The 25,030-nt window shown below is 36.1% G+C and overlaps 2 protein-coding genes across 2 annotated transcripts; one reads left to right on the forward strand and one right to left on the reverse strand.

Moving 5' to 3' along the window:
• Positions 1 to 12,459: 12,459 nt before the first annotated feature.
• Positions 12,460 to 13,104, forward strand: LOC145011071 (uncharacterized). The gene is made up of 2 exons (XM_078969698.1): positions 12,460 to 12,837; positions 12,931 to 13,104. Exons 1-2 carry the CDS (start codon positions 12,460 to 12,462, stop codon positions 13,102 to 13,104), a joined length of 552 nt encoding a protein of 183 aa, XP_078825824.1.
• Positions 13,105 to 15,156: 2,052 nt separating this feature from the next.
• LOC145044014 (ADP/ATP translocase 1, mitochondrial-like) lies at positions 15,157 to 18,001 on the reverse strand. Its single transcript, XM_078992820.1, has 4 exons — positions 17,872 to 18,001; positions 16,735 to 17,225; positions 15,785 to 16,156; positions 15,157 to 15,698 (listed from the first exon to the last, which is right to left on the reverse strand). The coding sequence occupies exons 2-4, from the start codon at positions 17,218 to 17,220 to the stop codon at positions 15,402 to 15,404; spliced, it is 1,155 nt and encodes a 384-aa protein (XP_078848946.1). The 5' UTR covers positions 17,221 to 17,225; positions 17,872 to 18,001; the 3' UTR covers positions 15,157 to 15,401.
• Between the last annotated feature and the right edge of the window lie 7,029 nt (positions 18,002 to 25,030).

Consider the following 25,030-nt stretch of genomic DNA (forward strand, 5'->3'; position numbering starts at 1 on the left):
AGGTCAAAACAGTGTGACTCTGAAAAAGGTGACATCAGCATACAGTGTAAATCGCTGACGAAATACCATTACCTTAAAGCCATGAATTATAAGGCAACTCAGGATACTCGTAACCATACTGAATAGAGTTCCAGACGCCCTACAAGCATCTATATAATGTGACATTTGTCACCCCTTGGCTTGGTAGGCCGTGGACTGTAGCTAGCAGTCAGGGTGCGGGGTTGTCAATCCCGTATAGGCCTATACGCACAATGTCTGCTCTCCCTACAGGAGACTCTGGTTACCAACTAGACGACGGAGAAGGCCGCGTCCCGAAGATGCATCCCAAATAGAGGATAGTGTGTTACTAGGAGGGAGTGGGTTTCTAATGTAAGTATAGACTAGAGGTAGAGACTCTTAACTGAACTGGCTAGAGAATTTCCTGTATGTCCATACTCATATACATAGTATATAACTAATGAACCAAACGACCTTCGGACGGCCACCCGATCCCACCAGACCACATCTCAACGAAGAAAAGGAAATAGGGCGGATGAGCCTTCCTAAGTCTTTCAATCGTTACTTATGTGTATCTATATGAGCACAGACGTACATCTAACTACAACTGAGTGTGTAATAATTGAAGACATATCATCGTGGTGTGAATTCATACAGTGTGGAATAACATAATCGGGAAGTATAATTGTATCATGTATAAGTGATTCTTGTGAAGTGGGAGTGTCTAACGAGTGAAGTAGGATCGGTCGCAAGTGAAGTAGAAGTTTCAAACAAGTATAATCGTATCACGAAGTAGAGGCGACAATAAGTGGAGTAAAAGCGTATCAAGTATAAGTGAAGTAGAGTCGTTATCAAGTATAAGTGAAGAAGAAATCGTATCACTAAGTAAAAGCGTGAATAAGTACAAGCGTCATCAGGTATACACGACTATAAATATAAGTGGAAGCGTTACCGAGTAGGAGTATAAAATAAGTATAAGCGAAGCAGCAGTATTTAACAAGTAAAAGTATACGTCTAAAAAGGAAATCTTTAATGAAAAGCCTTTATGTACAGAGAAAATCCCAAATTGTATTCTTTTGTAAAATATGTTTAGAAACCTTAGAGGATCTTTCATAAACCAATTTAAAATGAATTTGGATAAATCAGTATAAGTAAAAGTTATGAAATAAGTAAAAGTCATTATAGTGTCCCACTTGGTAAAACAGTGTAAAGTGGTAAAATTTTGCGCATGCGGGTTATCAATCACATGTGATTGATATGATAACTGGCATGTTTAACTTGTATTCCCCCCCTATAAAACATTTAAAAGCATTTAAAAGGTTCATTCAGGGGTATGAACTCACCTGGTGTAAGTAGGTCCGACGAGAGTGCTGTTTGGGCGTTCGGTGCCACGTAAGGACTCGAACACACTCAATGACCTATTTAACATATGATAACATATTTTCACATACAATTAGTATATTTAATGCTAATTACACCAATATACGCGCTCACAGGAGCGGAAAACACTATGGCTAAGTGTTTGGGTGTCCCGGGTAGCGTTTAAGGGTGTTAAGGGTCTCCTATCAGTTGTGGAACTTTTCTAAACTCAAATATCAAGTCTGTGAATGGGTTTAAAGCATTAACATGGACCAATTTGGAGTTTACGGCCTAACTCAAGGGAGTTTACGGTCGTAAACTCGCAAGGTCATATTCTTGGGTGTTTTATGCTTCTAGCTTGCTCATTGATTTATTCTAAGCACTTTTCCCAAAAGGCATGAGTGGGTTTGAGGCCTCTAAGGGCATGATCTATGAGTTTACGGCCAAGGGACCACTCCTAAAGGAGTTTACGGCCGTAAACTCTAATCCTTAGAGTTTTGGGAAGTTTAAAGCCCCTAATGCCTTTCTAGTGATTTCTAATGAAGTATGATGCTATTTTGGAGGATTAAAACCATCATTTGAGTGGGTTTTGGGGATTTTACGGCCTAGATAAATGCTTGGGCCGTAAACTCCAAGTCATGCCTCATTTCCTTGTGTTTAAGCCTTTAAATCCTTCCTAGCATTTTATAGAAATAGTCTAAGGTCATTTGGGGGACAAAAACCAACATTTTGGCTTGGTTTGGGGAGTTTACGGCCTTGGTATAGACTTGGGCCGTAAACTCATTTTTATCCTTCATTTTGATGTGTTTAAGTGCTCTAAACTCAAAGGAATAAGCCCTTAATTTATGTGTTAAGCCCTAGTGTGGTTTGGCAGTGTTTTGGGGGCATTTAGACAATGTTTAGAGGTGTTTACGGCCTAAGCATGTGCTTGGGCCATAAACTCTCTTTTATGCCCCAAAATGATTGTTTTAAATGTGCAAACACTCCTAGGCTAATTCTTCTATTTATTTCCAAGCCATTAGGGACAAGTTTGGGTCATTTTGGCCTTGTTTAAGGGGTTTACGGCCTAAGGAGGAGCTTAGGCCGTAAACTCCTTTCTAACAGCTTCTAAGTCTGAATTTTGGGCTATAAACATGAGTCAATATGTTTAGAATAAGCTAGGGTAAGCGGACTTACAATTTGAAAGCGCTTGGTTGCGGTTTCGGGGCGAAAATGGGTCTAGAGAGAGAGTATAGAGAGAGAGTGTAAAAAGTCTCCAATAGACTCCACTTACCCTTATATAGGGTTTTGAGTCGGGGATCAGTGGGATTTTACCCGATACTGTCGTTAAACGGGGCTTTTGGTCGCACCCGATTTAGTGGTCGTAATAATAAAACTTGACATTTTCCAAATAAATGGAAATGTGTGTCCTGTGTTTTTATTTCCTTTCATCATGACTTAACGGCATGCTTATTGCAACCAAATGGAATGTTTACTAAATTGAAGCCCTCTAAGTAACGAAACTTTTATACAGTGGAATATTCCGTTAATGGAAATGGAGAAGTGTAACGGGGCAACTTGGGTTGTCACAGTATAGGGTTCCATCACTCAGAATTTCAAATTTTCTCATCCACTCTTCTCAGGGTTTAACCTATCATAGCTCCCAGGTTTCTGTGATCTCTGCTGAGATGCTAAACTCGTGGGGTTTACGTGTGAATGGATGGTCGTAGTCAATGTTTGACTCTTACGACTTGAGTTACTTTTCCTAACCAAGGGTGTTAGCTACTATGTTGGCTTAACTGGGATGACAACAATTTTTGAATTTGTGGTCATTTTAGTAGCTCAACCCTCATTGATTCTCTTGACTCCAACTCCTTTTCTATGGGGGAAAGGATGAAGGTTCGTATTATAAGGTTCGTGGTAGAGCTCATACTCGGCTTAATCACTAATACTCGGTGTATGCAAGTTGTATATAATTGAGATCGATGGGATGTTCAGTTGTGTGGCCCCACCCCAGACCCACAACCCAACGAGGAACAGGGGGTAGGGAGGAAGCACACATCTTAAATCTTATTGATCTAAATTATATACCACTCTAATGCATCTACTCAGTAGTAGTAAGTTAATCCCATGAGTTCTTTCTCTTGGTTCACGAACCTGATTGTGAGGTGCTAAGGGTCTTTCTGGGGAATCTACTGAGTAGGCCTCGAGCAGTTATTGTCTTCTGGGATACCTGCAGTGCCTTTCGCTTCGGGTTCTATTTGTCTAAGGAGGGGTTGGTTAACAGCACGTGGTACCCTTCTCCTGGGAACTTCGGAAGGTTTGGATAAGAGAGACGACTGACGGTTCGCATTAGGTTTTCTTATTAGGTTCAGAAGAACCTTTATTTGGTGCATAAGCTATGGTGAAAATTCTCTTTACACAGCACTAGGAATTTTTCACATGGTAGCACCAAGTTGAACCATGATTGATGGCAGTGTCGAATTTAACAAACATCGACATGATATGGAACGAAGATCGATAGTACCATGTGCTGAACAGGACACATAAGTTCTCAGCGTCTTCGGTTTCATCCATGATATCACTATCGCGGATACTTGGATCGATAGAATTGATGCGGAAATCTAGGGGGTCCTGATGTTTTGGAATGATGTACTTTTCATGAATGGATTCCTCACGAGGCCTCTCTATAACTGCCTAGTATACACTAGTCATGTATAGTTAAGATTAAAAAAAAACTGTTGACTGAGTAATTCCACCCTAAATCCACAACCAAACAAGGAACAGGAGATGAGGCAGCATCACTCACTCGAGGTCTATCAATCTTAATTATAAATTGCCTTAATGTATATATCAAGCCATCATAGTTTTACCTAATGGATTTTTTTAATTTTACAACAGTGCTGCGACTTTCTCCTTAACGAGAGAGTAATTACAATTAGAATTAATCATTTAATGTTTTCGGTTAGTTACTCAGGATCGAGATACGTACCAAAATTCTACCGAGTTCTTTGATGTTCCCTTAGGCATTAGGGTTAAAATCCTCCTACGCCCTTATCATTTCTTTCCGTTGAGCAGTCCCTCTTGAAGTGCCCAATTTCACCACATAGGTGGACTACTGGACTGGTCCCCACATTGGTGGTTGATGTAATGAATTCAACCGGGGTTCTACAGAAGCGAGCGGTATGCCCCTTCATGTTGCACCTAACGCAAAAGAGTTCTCGACAAATACCATGATGATGCTAGTTATACTTATTGCAGCGGGGGAGGTTTCCTAGGTATGGTCTTCCAGGTGTCGAGACAGAAGGGTTGATAGGGGTATTGACTACCTCAGCTCATTGATCTTTGGAAGGTCCTTGAGTCGAGGTACTTCCCTCCTCATTCTTAAACTTTCTTTTCAGTGGATTTGGCTGGGGTTCTTGGGTGGCTTTACACACTAGTGCTGGTTGCTGTTGTCCATTGCTTTGATCGGGATTCCCGCTAGGGCTCCTGCTAACATTGGCGTTGTTAGCATTCAGGTGAGCCATGACAGCTGCTACGGCTGCTGAAACTGCAGCTCGGAATGTAGCTTCATCGAATTGAAGGATCAGTGTCTTACTAGCGGGTTGGTTACGTTTCTTTGGAGGCGTGGTTTTTCCTATACGAAAAGGAACACAAGTTGATGAGAAACGATGGTTAACCCTATACGTATCTTTTTTTTATGTTTTTATTATGATAGGGATAAATTTTCCTGTGCCTCAGACTATGTTATTTGAGCGTCGACCTACATCCCTATGATGCAGTCCGGGTAACAGGGTAGGAGTAAGTGTATCGGAAAAGCCATAAAATGGGTGTCGTTCCTACTGAGTTATCTTTAAACTGGAGGGGTTCAATCTCCGGCTTTGAAAAGATTTGAGAGAAGTTCGGAACGAAGACTACGGAAGAAAAGACTCATGAAAACTTATGGCTAAACACTCTCAATCGAGGTTTTGAGATCCGATCTATTCATATTAATCGCGATGGGAAAGACGATTTGCCTAACACATAGAGTGATTAGTGTAATCACTAACTCACTAAATTGTATTATTTTATGGATTTATTAACATGACGTTAAAGAGGTAGAGACACTCCTCGGGTTCCATGCATTGGCTCCCTCTGTCCACCTCTTATTCCTGACTGGAACAAGCGTTGCTTTTCTTCGGGTACCTATATAGGGTTCTCTGCTCTTGTAGACATATTGAATTTCTGCTCTGCCTTACTTCTGATTCTGACTCTGAGTGTCATCACTTCATGGTGGCTGACTGGAATCTCGGAAGTTCAGGCGAATTTCCCACCGATGTCCCTAAAAGGTATAGGCACATGGTGGTTTCAATAGTCTCGTCCTTGTTCATTTGTTTACTAATTGGAAATCTTCTCAATGAACCTCTTCTGGGTCTGAATCGACTCTTCTGTCGATCACTGAAGTGGATAAGGTTTTCTAAAGGGTTTCGCACGAGAATGGAAATGTCCTAAGAATCCTAAGAGATTATTAAAACATTTCACTGGGTGATCCATATCGAGTCCTGCTACAATTTCATAGTGTATACAAATCATATATGTAATTAGACCATGACATGTTTATTGGGCCTTGCGACCCACTTACATGGAAATTTGGGCCTAAGTTATGGATTACATGTTTATTGGGCTTTTGTGGCCCATTTACATGCCTATTCGGCCTAAGTTACCCTCTTACACATTATTGGGCCTTTATGGTCTAATTACATGCTAATTGGGCTTGGAATGGAATTCATATGCTAGTGGATCATAACTATACTGTTGCATAATCATTGAACTTAGTATACTTATATATGTACCTTTCGAATACCAAAACTTATCACATGTACGTAAACATTAAACATAGTACAAAAGGGGTTGAGAATCTAGTGAGACATGTCGGTTGGCACCTCTGAGTGTACAATCGTAGACTGTAGTTATAATCAGAGTTTCCTGGAGGGAAAGCGGGAGTTTGTGTATAGATCTATATGTGGTGACCCCCCACGCCTTAGTCGTTCACTACAGCTAGACTAGGCCAGTCTAGGGCAACAAAATCCTTAGCAAGACCGGCATTTGGAAAAATACCAAGACGGGCGACCTATTCATTATCATGCATGGTTATAATGGCTCATATAACGATTCAATACCAAAAATTTAGCCTATCGAAGATAAACTCTTCGATTGTGTCGATGCAAAAACAACTTATTTAACGATACAAGAATCTAGACGTTGTTATAAAACATAAAATATCGGATTTTCTGGGAATATCATCATCTATTCACAATACAATGAATCTAAACTATACTCGTATAATTTATAACTATGAAATTCACACATGCATCTATACTTGATTTTCACATCATTTTCAGACATTTTACAGAAAATATCGGATTTTCTGGGTTTTTTTATGAACAATACAAATACTTTTACTCAGACATACTTATGAACTCACCAACATTATATATATTGACCGTTTTCAAAATAACTTGTATTCTCATGTAATCGTTAAGCAGGAAGGAATTGCAAGTGTGTATGGTTTCGTTTTGTGTAACAACACTTATCGTATTTTTAACAAATTGAACTTATGTATTTTAACAGTGTACTTGATGTGAACAACGTTGGTTGTATTACGTAATGTTGGGGATGAATGTGTTATGTTTCATGTATATTCATTGTGATGATTATTCAATTGTTAGTCACACGAGCCCCCAGATGTTTCCGCCGTTTGGTTCGGGGGTGTGACAGCGGCCACCACCTCGTGGTGATTATGATTTTTGACTAGAAAATTTCCAAGCATCCCACACAAATCCTAACACAAACAAGCACACTGTCACCCAACACAGCGGCTGGTGGCGGCAGGAGGCAGCAGCCACCACCTTACGGTGGTGATTTTGAGCTTTCTTTTGATTATTCCTTTACCGATTATAACATACAACACAAAAACCCAATTAAGCACACACACGTACTAAGATAAACATACACACATACACAGCCGCCACATGGCAGCAGGTGTTGGTCGGAGGAGCTAGCCACCACCTCACGGTGGTGGTGGTGGTGGTTTTTCAGTGAATTCCGGTCACACAACACACACACATGCTTAACCTAATGCAGCAATAGTACACACACACACCTAAGTACATAGCAAAACACACAGGTGGCGACGGAAAGAATGGCAGTACGCGGCGGCCGGTCAGAAACGTAACGTCATCAGCGGCAGCCGCCATGGCTGACCGACATGGTGGTTCTTTGTGACTCCCTTTCGACAGAAACCACACGCACAAGCAACTTCATCACAATCCACAAACCATAGTGGTATCCATAGTTGTCGGCCTTGGATCCCTACGACTAAAACACGATAGGTGACGGCATTTTCATCTTCATCGGCAGTTAGAGCGGCAGCGGCAACCCATCTTCAACAGAAATGGAGCAATGGTGGGTGGAGATACGAATCTGACAGCACCCAAAGGTCACCTGTTGTGCGTCGTTGGTCTCGGGTCCTGGAAGCTCCTCCCTAACGGTGCTAGCACATGTTCGGTCGTAAGTTAGTAGCAGTGGTTAGCCTCGGTGGTTGACGATGGCGCTCCAGTGTTCTCCGGCGGCGACAAGGGTAGCGGTTGGAGGGAGTTGAGGTGTGGAAGGTGGTGGCCACAACATATTATTAGGGTTTGGGTTTGAACGTGGGTAGCAACGGGTTATATACCCGGCTCATAAAGTTCAATACATAATAACGCTTTTGGCCCCTCATTCTCCCTTTTCTTTCAATTTTGATCCAACATTTACCATTTCTACCCTGACTCCAGAAACCCCTTTCAAATTCAATCTGTAATTTACCCAACAGCCCCTCCTTCTACAAAACATTTCCAACATAGGTCCAAAATTTATTCTTTAGCCCCTGCTTCCATAAATTATTTCATATTAAGTCAAAATGATACCAAATACCCCCTGACTTCTAAAATCCTTTGCAAAATAAATCCCAAAATTACACTTTAACCACCGGAGATTCAAATCTTGTCGTTTGGCTTTCCAAAACCTACACCCCACTTATTATTTTTTGGTTTTGGATTATAATAATAATAATTACTTCTCGGGGTTCAGGATTTATTATTTAATTATCTTATTTTAAACGGGATGTTACATGGGTGGTGGTGGGTGGTAGGTAGTGGTATTCGTTGGGTGATAAATGGTTTTGGTTAGTGAGTTTTTAAATTGTTTGTAACAATTGATTGATTTTTATGAATATTATTTTATAGTTTTAATTAAAAAAAATTATGTTGTCCAAATTTGTTCTCAAATGTTCTCGCAATAAGAAATGTTTTCGATTGATATATATATATATATATATATATATATATATATATATATATAGAGAGAGAGAGAGAGAGAGGGGGGAGAGAGAGAAAGAGGTTCATATATGAAACCTTAATTATTATGTGAATGTATGGCTAATTATTGACCAATCATTTCATAAAGCTAATTTAGGAATTTTATTGTCAATAAAATTAATAACCAAAAATAATGACTATATTTATGGAATTATTTCACACATCTTTTCATCACAACGCAATGTAATGAGTATGACGCTCTTGCCGTTGGAAGTATAATTTTAATCGGAGATGGTAGGAATGATTTTTGTACAAATTTCATTTGTTAGTCTATATCCTACATGTTTTAATGCAAATTGAATCATGTAATGGTGTAATTGTTGCAACATAAAAGAACCTGCCATCCATTTTAGTTCATAAGATATTATTTGTATGTTAAAATTTTGTTCAATTTTTAGGTTTTGCCATGTAGTTATGACGTAAAAGGGAAGTATTAGTTTCACCATTGTTTTTTTATGCTATTTTATTTGAATTATAACTATAACTATATGTAATATTCTTTTTTGCTTGGAAAAACATATATTAGTGATTTATTTTTTGACTCGGGGTCTTATTTGAGATAAAAACTCAAGCATTTTTTAGCGTAAAGCTATAAAAGAAATAAGCATGCATAATCTAGAATTCTCAAAGACACTCAAGTAAAAGAAAATTATGGATTTATTTGAATTATAACTATAACTATATGTAATATTCTTTTTTGCTTGGAAAAACATATATTAGTGATTTATTTTTTAACTCGAGGTCTTATTTGAGATGAAAACTCAAGCATTTTTTTTAGCGTGGAGTTATAAAAGAAATAAGCATGCATAATCTAGAATTTTCAAAAACACTCAAGTAAAAGAAAATTATGAAAATAGTTAATTTATAATTACATTTGATTTTGATAGCAATCAAACAAACACAGGTTTTTGTCATTCTCAAAGAATGTTAGTGTTTTAGTTTTTAACTTGTGGTCTTATTTTAGATAACAACTCAAGGGATTTTTTTGTTAACAACAATAAATAAAATAATAATGCAAAATCTAAAATTCTTAAAGACACTTAAGTAAAAGAAAATTATGAAAATGTTTAATTTATGATTGCATTTGACTTTGATTGCAATTAAACGATCACACATTTTATTATAGGGGTGGGCTAAAAAGACATTATATTTTACTATATAGACATTCTTAAAGGGGAAATTCTCAAAGAATATTAGTGCACACGTTCTCAAAGAACATAATTATCACACATTTGATTTGCATTGCTTTTTTAAATAACTTTTTTTCCTAGTTTTTACACATGTAGAGGGCAGGAGTAAAGGATGATCAATATAGATTAAAGAAAGTGGAAACACAACAATTTTTAGACATTTTAATGCGTTAATTCTTTAAAAATATTGAGTTGTATAAAAAATTATGGTGTTACATAGCTACAAATAAATTTTAATTCGTCCATTCTTTAAGAATTCATATATTCTTTAGACTTTCAAATTGTTTAGTGGGCTCGAAAACATTTATTAAAATTGTTTTAGCATAATGTAAATATTATATTATCATCATTAATAACGAAGTTTTAACTTAAATAGTTTATTCTTAACCATTATCGTGATATTATTAAGTTTGTTTGTTTTACAAATGATTCTTAACCATGAATATTGTATTTTCGACAATAATAGATTGGACTATATATTCGTATTCTTAAAGAATTTAATGTGTAAGTATTTTTCAATACGCAAAAGTTATTATACCGTAGATAATTTAACATGTAAAATATATATTTTTATTTTTTTGAAAATCTAATTTAAATTGCATTCATTAATATCTTCACTTTCCATAACTAATTAACTTTTATAATTAATTAAGTGTAATTATAAAGTAATGATATCCTATGGTAATACCATATACCTTAAGATCACAGCTCTTCATTTTTTTAATCTAATTATCAGAATTTGGTTACATATTCACATACAATCTTTATGATTTACATTTGATCAATAACCATAAATATATATATATATATATATATATATATATATATATATATATATATATATATATATAGAGAGAGAGAGAGAGAGAGAGAAATTAACACCCCGTTCCTGAGTCTCATTTAACGGGGGAAGTGGAGAGAAAGGGAGGGAATCGGAGAGAAAAAGTAAACCATCGTGTTCCCGAGTTTTTTTTGGAATGATTTAGGAAGAAAATAAAGGAAATCAGAGGAAAATCTTTCCTCCTAATCTTCCTTCCAAATTGGAGAGATTTGGAGAGAAGAGAATCAATGATAAGGATAACAACACATGGTTAAATAATCATTTCCTTTCTTTTCTTTCGGACTCGGGAACACGAAAAAGTTAATCATTTCCTTCCCCTCCCTTACTTTTCTCTCCATATCTTCCTTCCCTTTCTTTTCTTTCGTTTAATGAAACTCAATTAAACTCGGGAACAAGGCGTAAATATCCTCCTACTATTTGTTCCTCCAAATCTTCCTACTCAATTAAACGATGACATGTGTCACATTTAATGATATTTAAGTATATTAAAATGACAAATGTCATTATTTAATTTAGTAGGAGGATTTGTAGGAATAAAGGTAAGAGAATATTTAATTTCTCATATATATACATATATATATATATATATATATATATATATATATATATATATATATATATATATAGTGTTAGGTTCATGTGAGACGACTTAACTTTGTGAGACCGTGAGACGCATTTTTTTATTTTTTTTATTTTTTTTAATTTTTTTTTAGTTAATTCAAGTTCCGAAAATAATATTTAAAAAAAGTATTTTTTTGATTTTTCCATTTATTTTGCATTTTAAAATTATTTTTAGAATATGTACAGCGTAATATTCTATTTAGAATATTTCACGTATTTTTCAAAAAAAATAGAATTTTTTTTATTTTTGTTTATTTTTTTAGTTAATTCAAGTTCCGAAAATAATATTTAAAAAAAGAATTTTTAGATTTTTTCATTTATTTTGCATTTTAAAATTATTTTTTAGAATATGTCAGAGTAATATTCTATTTAGAATATTTCACGTATTTTTAAAAAAAAACGGGATTTTTTTTTTGTTTTTTTAGTTAATTCAAGTTCCGAAAATAATATTTACAAAAAGAATTTTTGGATTTTTCCATTTATTTTGCATTTTAAAATTATTTTTAGATTTGGTCTCACGGTCTCACAAAATTAAAATGGTCTCAAATGAACCTGAATATATATATATATATATATATATATATATATATATATATATATATATATATATATATATATATATATATATATATATATATATATATAATATGTGAATATGTGCGTTGAAATTTGAAGACCTTGAACTCAAAGACCTTTTTCAATTATCTTATTATGATAAGGGATAATGATTTAAAAAGGTATTGAAGTTTCAAAAATATACAAAAAATACCATTATTTTATTTTTAGTATTCAAAATACCATTAAAGTATATTTTTTATATACAAAATACCAATGAAGTACACATGTGTTCAAATAATACCTTGTGGGTAACCTACAATAACCGGTAAAATGGTATTTTGTGTATAAAAAAAACAATGGTCTTTTTTGTACATTTTTGAAACTTCGTTACCTTTTTAAGTCATTTTTCCTTTTTTGAATGTAAAGGAAATTTAGCTACTTTTTATAAAAAAAAAAAAAAAAAAAAAAACCTCCACTTCACTTCGGCCACTACTATTGTTCATCGCCATCCTCCACCACCATGGCAAAACCCTTTTTTCTTATTCTTCCTCCTAATCATCTGTTTACTTTCATCAATGCCGAAATCTCACTGGCCACCTCCGTTTCTCGGCAAATCCCCACGGCTTCTCAAAACCCAAAAATTCTTGTTCAACCGAAGTACACTTACGAGACACGATACTTTGATCAGACTCTTGATCATTTCAGTTTCAATGATCTTCCCAAGTTCCAACAACGTTATCTCATCAACTCCGATCACTGGGTGGGCCCATACCCTAGTCGTTTGGGCCCAATCTTCCTTTATTGCGGCAACGAAGGCAACATCGAATGGTTCGCTGCCAACGCCGACTTCGTTTGGGAACTTGCCCCTCGTTTTGGTGCCATGGTCATCTTCCTCGAAGTAAAAGCCCTAATCACTCTACTCTACATTAATTTGTTCACTTGCAGACCTTTAATAATTCAATTTTATCAAAAGCTGCGTGATTCGATCTAGCATCGACATTATGGTGAATCGATGCCATATGGAAGCCAGAAAGAGGCATACAAGAATGCTTCTACTTTAGCTTATCTAATAGCCGAACAAGCACTTGCTGATTACGCTCTTCTCATCACCGATTTGAAGAAAAATTTATCAACCGAAGCATCACCTGTAATCTTGTTCGACTGATCATACGGTGGAAGTAAGATATTTTCCAACAATTTCAACAAAAATTAAACAAGCATTTACTGATTACGCTCATCTCATCCCATTTACCCGAAGTACCTGGTTACCACAATGTTTTAGTTGAACACATGTGTATTTTGTTGGTATTCTGTGTACAAATAGTAACATTAATGGTATTTTTTGTACAAAAAAAAAACAACAATGGTATTTTTTTGAATATTTGAAAACCGGATAACTTACAATAGCCTGTAAAATGGTATTTTGTGTACAAAAAAAACAAAAATGATTTTTTTTTTTTATACACTTTTGAAACTTCGTTACCTTTTTAAGTTATTATCCCTTATCATAATGGTCATTGAACTCATAAAGCGGACATATGAGAGAAACGCAACACAGCGCGAGTATTTATAATAGATGGAGCTCTCGCAAATGTATTGCATTCGTTTGTACTGCCAATTTAGTTTGGGCCTTTGTTAGCCCATGAAAATAACACACGTATACGTAAACATTCTAATGATATCTATACTAAGCAAAAACGTGTTACTAGATTTATATCATAACAAAAGTGTTCTTTGTGATAGCACTTTGATTTTTTTTTTATTTTTTTTTTTGTGTGTGTGTGCAAGGAATGTGATTTTGTAATAAATGTGTAAATAACTCAATATTATTTTTTAAAGATAAAAACAATTTATTGAGTTAATATTTTATTTTTATCGACTCTGAAAAAAAACACATTTTGAGATGTTATTAATTTCATATAATTATATAATAAGAAAATACTACAAATTCTATCACGGGATTTGAACTCAACCACTGGGGAGGGGCACCTTTCTTCGAGTGTTCATAATTACTATGCTAAAAAGATTGACAGATGATCCGGTTAAAATCAAAAGTACCCAACCCTGTATAATTGAACTAATCATCATATAAACATTAGCTCATCGGTTGTAGGAGCACTGGCAATCAATAATTTGTGACGGCAATCTTGCTGTTTTTGAGATGTTACAAGTTTGTGTAAGGCGTTTTGCTGCTTTATGTCATTTTTTACGCCTAGTTTCTGAGTTTAAGCAAGAAAAGTAAAAAAGTTCACGAGTTGAAAGGAAATAATTGAAAAATTAATCATTTTGTTCTTTCTTTCAAAAACTTTCCAAAGAAAAGAATGTTTTGCTTTTACAAGTTGGAAGGAAATGATAGAAAAATTAATCATTTTGTTCTTTCTTTCAGAATCCTTCCAAACCGGAAAGAAACTTAGGAGGCAAAAGTGATTCTTTCATTTTCCTCCACTTACTTAACTGAAACTCGATAACACCTATTGTTTTTACTTTTTTCTCACTTCCACCTACTTCTTTATTTTCTCTCGTTAAACAAGAGACAGAATTTCGTTGTGGCTTTACATTGGAATGAATAATCATTTTGTTTGCCTGTTATAAGTACAGAATTATTAGTTGGGGTTAGGAAAGTGGAGAAGCATGTTGTTTTGTTAGTTTGAAATTGTATGAAGCTTGTTGTCCTTTTGACACTCGGAACATGTTTTAGGTTGGTAGTGTGTAAAGGGAAGCCATTGACGTTTATCCGTTTGATAGGCTAGCTATGGTACTGGCAAAGGATGCATCACAAGAATGGCATGAAAAGCTTGTGTTCGTGGAAGTACTTTCTACTGAAAGGTCCACATAAAGTTCACAACAATACGAGAAAAAATATAAGAAAAATATACAAAGATGAGGGTTAACTTGGAAAGAAAATTTTAAAGTAACCTACAAAATTACCAACAAAGCAAAAACAAAACGAAAAACAAGTTTAGGTTTTAATCAAGAAAAATAAAAACTTTGGGTTAATTTTTAAACCAAACTTCATTGTAAAAAATCTTTGCCAAAAATTTTAATAATCCGCAAAAGGTTAAAAACAACACTGAAGCGAAAATACAATAAAATGAAGTTGATTTTCGTTTTGAGTTGAAACTTAAACGCTCACCAGTCACGTCCAAAAACAAACAAATTCGATCATAATCAAATAATAACCAAAAGCAAGAGGCAAAGAGTGAAAAACAAAAGGAAATCATCCAAATTAATATCGTTTTACCTATTAAAAATCAGTACTGCTCTCTAATGATAGAGGTTCACAATAATACTTAACAAAAAAAGATGAAGGAAAATCCATATTTCAAAAGGGAACACTCCCAAAACTGAATCCTTATTATTCAAACCGAGCGAACGAAGAAAAACCCTCAAAATAAAAATTCAAAAGCTTTGTTTTGGTTTGTTGGTCGTCACCATCTGCAGATAATTACGAAAAGAAACGTATTAGCCGCCGCCTGATCCGTACTTCTTGCCGAAAACGATAAGCTGCAATTTGTCGTATCCGGAAAGGACACCAGCACCAGCAATAGCACGAAGAATGTTGGCTCCAGCTCCCTTGAACAGTGACTTGGCACCTTCGTTTTTCAAGATCTGGGAGAAGGCGTCGTATGAGCTCTTGTACTTGACGGCTTCACCAGATGTCATCATCATACGTCTTCTCACTGTGTCGATTGGGTAAGATGCAAGACCAGCACCATTTGTGATCACCCAACCAAGTGCAAAACTTGCAAAGAAACTATCCTGAAATTTTTACCAATAAACACATATTAGAATGTCTATCTGTAATACAAAATCTTAACACATCATAATATATATATATAAGTTACCTGCATCTTGCCAGTGAGGACAACAGGCTTCAAGGAATCGTACAATCCGAAGTAAAGACCACGGTAAACAATGATTCCAACACATGAAATGTTGAATCCACGGTAAAGTCCAGCAACACCATCAGAAGCAAGAGTCTTCTTGTACACATCGACAAGACCATTGAATTGCCTTTCACCTCCCTTCTTTGCAGCCTTGGCGTCATTAGCCAAACGGGTTCGAGCATAATCAAGAGAGTAGACAAAAAGTAGGGAGGAGGCACCAGCAGCACCACCAGATCCCAAGTTTCCGGCGAACCATTTCCAGTAGCCATCACGGTCCTTCTTGAAGTTGAACAACCTCTTGAAGTAATCCTTAAAAGCAAAGTTCAAAGCCTGAAATGCACAAAAAAAGGATATAGAATTAATAATTGTTATAATAAAGAAATCAAAACTTATTATGTTATATCATGGAAATGAAAAAGTAAAGAGTTGAACGCAACCGCATCAACTTTCATCTTAATCTTTAACTTGGATGCAAATGTGAAGATTTGATATTACAGAGGTGTAAAAAAGAAATTGATGCAATTAAATTGCTAGTTCTTTCTAGTAAAAGACTGAACTATCAATGTACATTATCATAGTGAAATGACACTGGTATAACTAGATGTGTTTCATAATTAAAAGCGATAAATAATACTGGATCTATAAAAGTAAAACTTCTTTTTTTCTTGATATGATAATGTACATTAAATATTCTACCCAATCATAGCAATGTCTGGCTTTTTATAATTAACTGTTCATAATAGCTTTTATAGTATAACACATCGCCATAATTGGATAGATCTTTAAAATAAGTTGTTGTAAAAAAAATAGGAAATTAGAGACAGGTTATATTAAAACAAACCAATGAAAGTAAGTTGTTACTTTTGCTTATATAAGAAATAAGTGTGAAAGAGAAAAAGAAGACTAGCCTGGGTTGGGAAATAACGAATGACATTAGCAGTGTTTCCTCTCCACAAAGATCCGAAACCTTCTTCCTTAATGGTTCTGCTAAAGCATTCACCGATACCTTTGTATGGTTTCTCCAACCTACCAGACTTAAGCATCTCATCTTGATTCTGGATCAAAAGCTTCACACGTTCAATGGGTGCAGCAGCTGTTTTTGACACAGCGGCAGAGACACCACCCATGAGAAAATCAATAGCAAATCCTTGAAGACCTTTCTCAGCTGGGGCTTGAACACAGATCGGTGATACTTTTGGCACAATCATGGAAAGTTCAGCTGATGACTGAGTTGGGTGCTGAAATGCAGCATTTGAGTAATTTCCATATTGGAATTGTCTCTGGTAAAGTGGCTGCTGGACTCCAGTCTCACGAGCACGAAGCTGTGTCATGCTGGATCCAAGAAGACCAAGCTTCTGGGAAACACTTGGGTGATGTGAATGATCGATCGTCATGACCCCTACATAAGCAATAAAAAAACGTCAATCCAGATGTCAAAGTCTAAATGAATAAATAATGAAAATGTTTTCAACAGATCGACATAACATCAAGTAGTTAAACCTCAATCGAACACGGATCAAATAAATAACAAAACAATTTCTATTTTAGATCTCCCACAGATTGAATCATTTCTAGTTATAGTTGCAACGAAATGATATTGATTTTGGTCAACGAACTATTTTGGTCAACTGGAAAACGTAAAATCAAAAGATGCGATTTCAATGGACGACAGACAGAGGAGCGGAAGATTCGCAATTATTTCTTAACTCAGAATCATGAAATGAATACTACAAAGTAATGGACAAGAATTTCGGACAACTAAAAACCAATTATAGACCAGATCTAGTATATAAAAACATAGAAAACCGAAAACACGAAAAGCTAAACGCAAAATCGATGTAAACCGCACAGAAACAACACTTGATCTTATGAATCAAGCTTTGTTTATTCAGATCTGCGCCGATCCGAATAAACCAAGTGCAAGTATATAGAAATAAACAAAACAAAGAGCTAAATACAGATCTATCAACAAGAAGCGATGATACTTCAGATCTACAAAGCATAGAAGCCTAAAGAAAGGGAGTTGAGAGATCAAGGGATTTTACCTTTCTAGAGAGAGAAGCGAATGAATGGATCCGCGTATGCTGCGGCTCCAGAAAAGCGGCGAAAGGGTTGGAGGACGAAATGAAGGAGCGTAGAAGGGTTTATGAGGAGGAGAAAGAGCTGACCTGAGGGTTGCGAACATTGACCGTAAAGGGTATTCTTTTGGGCTGAATTACAATTAGGCCATCGGGCCTCTCGTCAATAGATTTGACAAACAAGAAGCCCATTTCTTTTTAATGGAAAAGAAATCGTTTTTTTATACTTTCTGATTAGGGTTATGTGATTTTTATGCGGTTTCTCACAAAAACAAAAAATAGAAGGTTGCTTTAACATTTATTTTTATTTATTTTTATGTGTCTACTTTAATGTATACTGAAACCACTTTTCTAATAACTAGTTGGTATCCGTTGCAATGCAGCTGGACACAAATTAAATTAGTGTTGTGTTAACGGTATAACATCATGGTTTGATTAGGGAGGCTTGACGGCAAAGTAGTTGAATAGTTTTTTTTTTTTTTTTTAAATTAGCTTTTCTTCGGTGGGAGGTAAATAAAATGTTGGCAATTAGTTTCTTTGCGTTTGCAATTACCCCTGTAAAGTGTGTATCTATACAATATCTTTGTGGACAGCATCACGTAAAATTGTATTCAAATTTGGAATTTGGTATTTAATTTGATATTTTATATTGAATAAAATAATTATATGGTTTTTAAATTTGAAGTTATTTGGTTTTTTTAACATTCTCAGTTTACTATTTGTTTAAAGTTTAAATGGACAATCCATATTCATAAACAAAGAAAAACAATACCAAACATTGCACAAGTAACAAATATGCAATTTTTTAGTAGAAGAATACCATGGTTGAATTGTATATATATTATATTCACTTCATTATAAGAATTATAAAACTGTTTTTACTATATTTGTCTCTCTAACTTATGTACATTTAAAAGCGTAATCATAGCTTCAATTATTTTCTTTATCCTTACACCCACTATAAAAATAAGTAGTGTATTTTCCATTAAAATCAAATTGATTTTTATATGGGAAGAAATAGTTGATTAGTTGGGTCATTATTTTTGTAGTGAATATTTTTCTTGATTTTGTACGTATATTAAGTTTAAAAGAATGGCTTTACTTACAATTGTATCTATTAGACTGTGAGTGCAAGCCTGTGTTAAACACATATAACCTCATTTTATATGGAGTATGTTCATATCCTATAAAATCAAGAATGATTTAGAGGTTAAAAAGTGAAACCAATGGAGAGCAACAAAATAGTGAAGCACGGTATGTTTATTGGATATAAAACATTTAATTCCACCATTTGACTCTTTAGGATTTAGTCATTATGTAGAGCACATGCTACCACCACCAACTTCACATGTGTTATGTTATTAAGTGCAACGAAGTATCATAGAATATGATAAAATTATAAATTACAAAAAAATAATAAAAATAAAAATAAAAAATATGATGTCTCACAAACCATTAATAACATAATCAACCGTGCACCACAAGGGCAGGGCAACTGTAAACACTAAATAATAGCATAAAGTTCTGCTGATTTAGCACACCCTCCAAAAATTTGTTTCTTAAAGCCATGTCCAAAGAAGACGATCTTAATTTGTGACAACCCGAAATTTTCATTTGTATAATTTCCACATCTAAACACTCCAAATATTAGTCAAAAATATTTTAATACATTTTTGGCCGGATTTAAGTCCATTTGGTGTTTTATCTTCATTATCGTAAAGCAATTAAATAATAGGAAGTGTTGTTAATAGTGAGGAGTAACAAACCAAAAAACCAACACCTTAGCTAGGTGTTTACGGCCAAACATGAGGTGTTTGGGCCGTAAACACCCTTTCGCCAAGAACTCATGCATATAGTATGAGTTTACTCCCCTTGCCTTCATTTCTACACTTTCCACTCAAGAACACAAGGTTTTCTCTCAATTATCATAAATTCATCCTTCCAAATCCGCCAAATGTAAGTGTTTCATCTCTAAATTCGTTTATACAACACTAAATCTAGTGTTTATAAATCATTTTCATCCATGGATTTTGATTTTTACTTAGATCTTCAAGCATCTTCAAATCACCAAGAACACACTAGTGTTTTTGGGTCTTAAAACCTTCTTACAAGCTTCATATAAGTAAGTATACTCCTCCTACCTAGTTATCTTCTTAGTATGCTTGAAAATTTATGGATTAAACCCCAAGAACAAGTGTTTACGGTTTGGGGATCTCCTAAAACCGTAAACACCCCCAAAAGGGTGTTTTGATGCTCTAACTCCCTCTCTAGCATGACTTATGGACTAGGAATTTGCTTGAATGATCTATGAACCCCAAAACTCGAAGTGGATGGAGTAACCATGAGTTTACTGTCGTAAACAAATGGGTTTACGGTAGTAAACTCCCCAAAAATGGTCCAAGGACCGTAAACTCCAAAAAGTGGGCAATTCAAGCCTTAACCACTTCCTAAGCCCTTGAATCCACACTAGAACCTTTCTTTGTGAAGCATGAAGCCTTAATGCACACAAATACACCACTCCCATGAGTTTACGGCTGTAAACTCATGGGGGATATGGTACAAAAACCGTAAACACCCTTAGGTACTACCATTTGAGGAGTAAACTCCAAAGTGAGACTATACTCTCCTTAGATGCAACCCTTAACACTCCTAGCACTTGAAACAAGGTGTTTTCATGCATTAAAGGGTCTTTACTTACTTAATTATTGATTAAATGTCTAATTAGATACAATTATGTATCACTACGTGTTACATAGGATCCGCGTGTGTGTTCAAGTAGTCGTTTGACACCTAGCATCCTACCTGACAATCCCATCCACTCCACTCACTACAGGTGAGTTCATAGCCCTTAATTAACCTTTTAAATGCTTTTAAATTCTTTTATAGAGGGGGGGGGGGAATACAAGTTGAATCCAACAAATTATAGTATCAATCGCATGTTATTTGTAACTTGCAATCAAAAAGGATTTCTATACTTTTAACCGCTTTGCCATCAAAACTGCTTCAAATGTTTATCAAACTCATTTTTTTTTTTGTTAAATTGTTATAAAAACTATTTCCAAACTCTTTTTAAACTTCTTTTGCTCCCATACTATATCTACACCAATATATTTATAAAAGTAAGACTTGAAGGACTTAGGACTAATAGCTCGCCTTACTTCCTGTTCTTGTTTGATTGTGGACTTAGGGTATATTGTTATCTGTCCGACTGTCGTTGAATTCTTAGTTATATATTGTATATATTTGTGTTAGATATGAAAATATTCACTCAGTTCAATACCTTTGTGTATCAAAGGCACGCAACCAACATTCTATTTAACTATAATAGGTATAGTTAAGGTCTACCGATCATTTCTACTATTACTATGACACTTACTATAACTAGTATTGTTATAAGTCTCTACATGTTAAATACTATATAGGGAGAATACTATATACTATATAAGAGAACACTCAATACATTATACTAAAAAGTACATCATACTATGATACAAGATAATACACTTAAACATAATGTGACACACTATTCCTCTATACGGTACTCTACTGTACCTTTACCGTGTAACTAGAGTCTCCTGGAGGGAGAACGGGCATTATGTATATAGATCTATATGGGACAGACACTCCCACATCTCGAATGCTAGTCCGAGCCGACTAGGCCCAGGGATGACAAAATGTCACCACACTACGTGTGACCTGGAGGGTCATCAGTCACTCGATCGTCTATCAGCATGGTTACATACGAGTACACATTTGGACTTCTAATTAATAAATATAGAATTAAAGGTAAAACAATCTCCCCGAGGTGTATTGTACACTTATCACTACTTGGAGTCTGCATTTCTATTTCATTCAGCCGGCAGTAAAACTGCTGGGATAAAACATTATTTACCTATTTACTTTACATGAATGAAATCTAAAACTATATTTTTATAACTGATAGTCTCATTTTGAAAACTTTTACATACTCAAAGGATTTAAACTTACAAATCACCAAGTCTTGGTAGAAGACTACTTTTACTGGAAAATATAGTATTCTCTAGAGTTTCACGCTATTTTCAAACTTTGATAACAGTTTTTATATTACATGATTGTAAACACTTTTATACAAGCAAAGACACTAAATACTTATGAACTCACCAGCTTTATGCCGATACTCGTTTTCAAAATAATTTGTATTCTTAGATCATCAGTAGACAGGTACAGATGCAGCTTTTGAGAAGACGGAGCACATACAAGACTCCTCTTTATTTTTTATTATACTTTTTGGTGTCTAACAAATTGTACAAAACACGCTTGTATTACAATTACTATATCAATGCAATGGATGTTGTTGCTTGTTTTTACTCTTATGCATTGTTATGATACTGTACATGACGTCCTCCACCCCAGAACGTATTCCGCCGTTCTCAGTTTTGGGGTGTGACAGATTGGTATCAAAGCATTGTTTATAGTGAATCAAGTATATCAACCCATAAAAGATATACAAACTATAAACACATTGGGATTAAAAGACTCTGACCAAGAGTATATACTTTTAAATAATAAAATATTTAACTAAGTATATATATACATCCATAAATACGAAGGGTCAGTATCATACTAGAACAGAACAAAAGTATTAAGATTGTTGGACAGCACAATTGGGCTTAGAGACATATAGTCACATCTGGGTGGATGTAGCCAGATCAACTACATTTTCCTAGGAGTGACTAGCATGTGCCTAAGAGTGATTGTGATGCTGCAACAAGTCTAAAAACTTACCAACACTACCACAAGAACATAAGAACGAGAATACTATAGGCGTATTCTGCAATTCTGTGATATACATATGTGAGAACTAAAAGGGTCGTTATTAGTAGGGCAATAGTTGCTAAGTGGATACCCTACAGTTACATGCTATTAAGACGCTATAGACTTAGAATTTGTGATCTTTGCTTTACTTCCTGTTCCTTGTTTGGCTGTGGATTTAGAGTTAGGGTCACCTATTCGAAGGTCTATTTTGTCTCGGTCACATGTAATTAGTATGGACTATGAAAGTATTGTTCTAACTCATAACGATCATCCTATAAGTATCTTAGATTTGAACGTCTATTAACTATTCTTTCCCCATTCTCGCGTAGATAGCAAGGCTGGTTTCCACCTTCCCGACGATCTGTACTATCCAAACCAAGGCAATGGGGGATGGCTCGATGAAGAGCCAGAAGATGATCACCCGATCCATTTGGATGATCACCGTGTAGAGGGTTTTTCGGATAGCTCCGACTCCGAACCGGAAGTCAACAACCTACCCCCAATAGCTCCAAACCCTAACCCCCGTCTAGCATTCCAATGTCCCACTCCTATGTGGTCCATAACCTTGAACCGATGGAGCGATGAGGAGGGTCAGCCTTTACCTTTCAACGAAGACCGAAGCTTCTACAACGTAAGCGAGGGAGGTTCAGCTGACAGAGTCTTGCCCATCATGGTCCGTAGGATTGCTAGGAACGTCGAACAAGGTCAAGCAGCCATTGGCAGAGTTGTGGAAATTGATGCCAACTCTAACCTTAACACTGTCCGTATCCGCCAACTGAAAGAAGCCATGGATAGGACTAGGAGGACCAATGAGGCTCTACAGCAACAACTAGCTGCATCCCAAGCGAAAGTTAGGGAACTCTGAGCACGTCAGAGGGCTCATGAACGACATCTTCAGAAATTTGTACGCAAACTGGCTGATCTTAGGGTTCACCCAATGGGTACCCGTCGCCAGTAGATGACGTCAACTCATCTTTCCCTTTTGTTTAAGGACTAGCCTTTCATTTTCTATGCTCGATAGGGCACTTGTCTGTAAACATTCCTAACCCTGAAAGTACTCTAGTTAGGCTCCTAGACTGCCAACATTTTCCCTTATGGTTTGATGTAAGACCTACTGTTAGGTCACTTTTTCAGAACTCATTTTACATCATTAATATTAGTAATATTGACGACAATTTACTCTATGGTCAAGTATATACTTTCGTGTTCCCTACTCTGTTACTATGACTCAATTTGATAGTTGGACTATAACGATTTAGTCCGTGAAACACTCTCATCATGATTACAACCGATTCTTACTATTATCATCATCTTTATAAATTTTCAGCAAAAGATACCTCCCGTAAGCGCTCGAACAGAGGCAGACATGCGACTCAAACTCCACCTCCACCGCCTCCTCCTCCGCAGTTCGATCCGGTGATGTTTCAGACAGCTGTAACCGCAGCTGTGACTGCAGCTATGGCCTAAATGAATTATGGCGATGCAAGTGGAGCCAGAATGGGCACTAACTCTAGACATGGTGAAATCCATGCACGTACGCAGGGGTGCACCTATAAGGATTTCATGAGCTTCAAACCAACATTCTTCAATGGAACCGGAGGGATCATTGCACTGTCCCAATGGATCGAAAGAACCGAAGTCGTCTTCGAGATGTGCTCGTGCCCCGAGGAAAGCAAGATTAAGTTTGCTGCCTGCACCTTCACCGAAAGGGACTTGACATGGTGGAATGGTCATGTCAAATTACTCTCCTTGGTAACAGCCAACGCCATGGGCTGGGACACACTGAAGGACCTGTTGATGAGAGAATAATGCCCTAGGGGTGAAGTTCAGAAACTCGAGGAGGAACTCTGGAACCTCAAAATGAAGGGGCCGACATAGTGGCTTATACGGTCAGGTTCTGCGACCTGGTAACTATGTGCCCTAACATGATCCCCACTGAGGGCAAAAAGATTGAACGATACATATGGGGCTTAGTGCCCCCGTATCGAGGGAACGTTTTAGCATCATGCCCTACGACCTTTGACATTGGCAAGGAATTGGCCTAAAGGTTGATTGATCATGAAAGTCCCTCCACTCCATCAACAACCACGACGATTTCCATTGCACCACCCAAATTAACCGACAACAAGAGGAAGCGTTGGGACCAAAAGAAGGGCAAGTCAACTTAATCCTCTTCCAAAAACTAACAGATCGTGGCTGTCCATGCTGCCACTACTCCTACTGCCCCTGCACCAGCCAAAACATACACAGGGAACCTACCCAAGTGCACCAAGTACCCTTTCTATCATAACGGCCCCTACCTTGAATTGCACTGCACTAACTGCGATCGGAA

Source organism: Lactuca saligna, chromosome 1 (assembly GCF_052625555.1).
Source record: "Lactuca saligna cultivar CGN05327 chromosome 1, ASM5262555v1, whole genome shotgun sequence".
In the NCBI taxonomy this organism is placed as follows: Eukaryota; Viridiplantae; Streptophyta; class Magnoliopsida; order Asterales; family Asteraceae; genus Lactuca; species Lactuca saligna.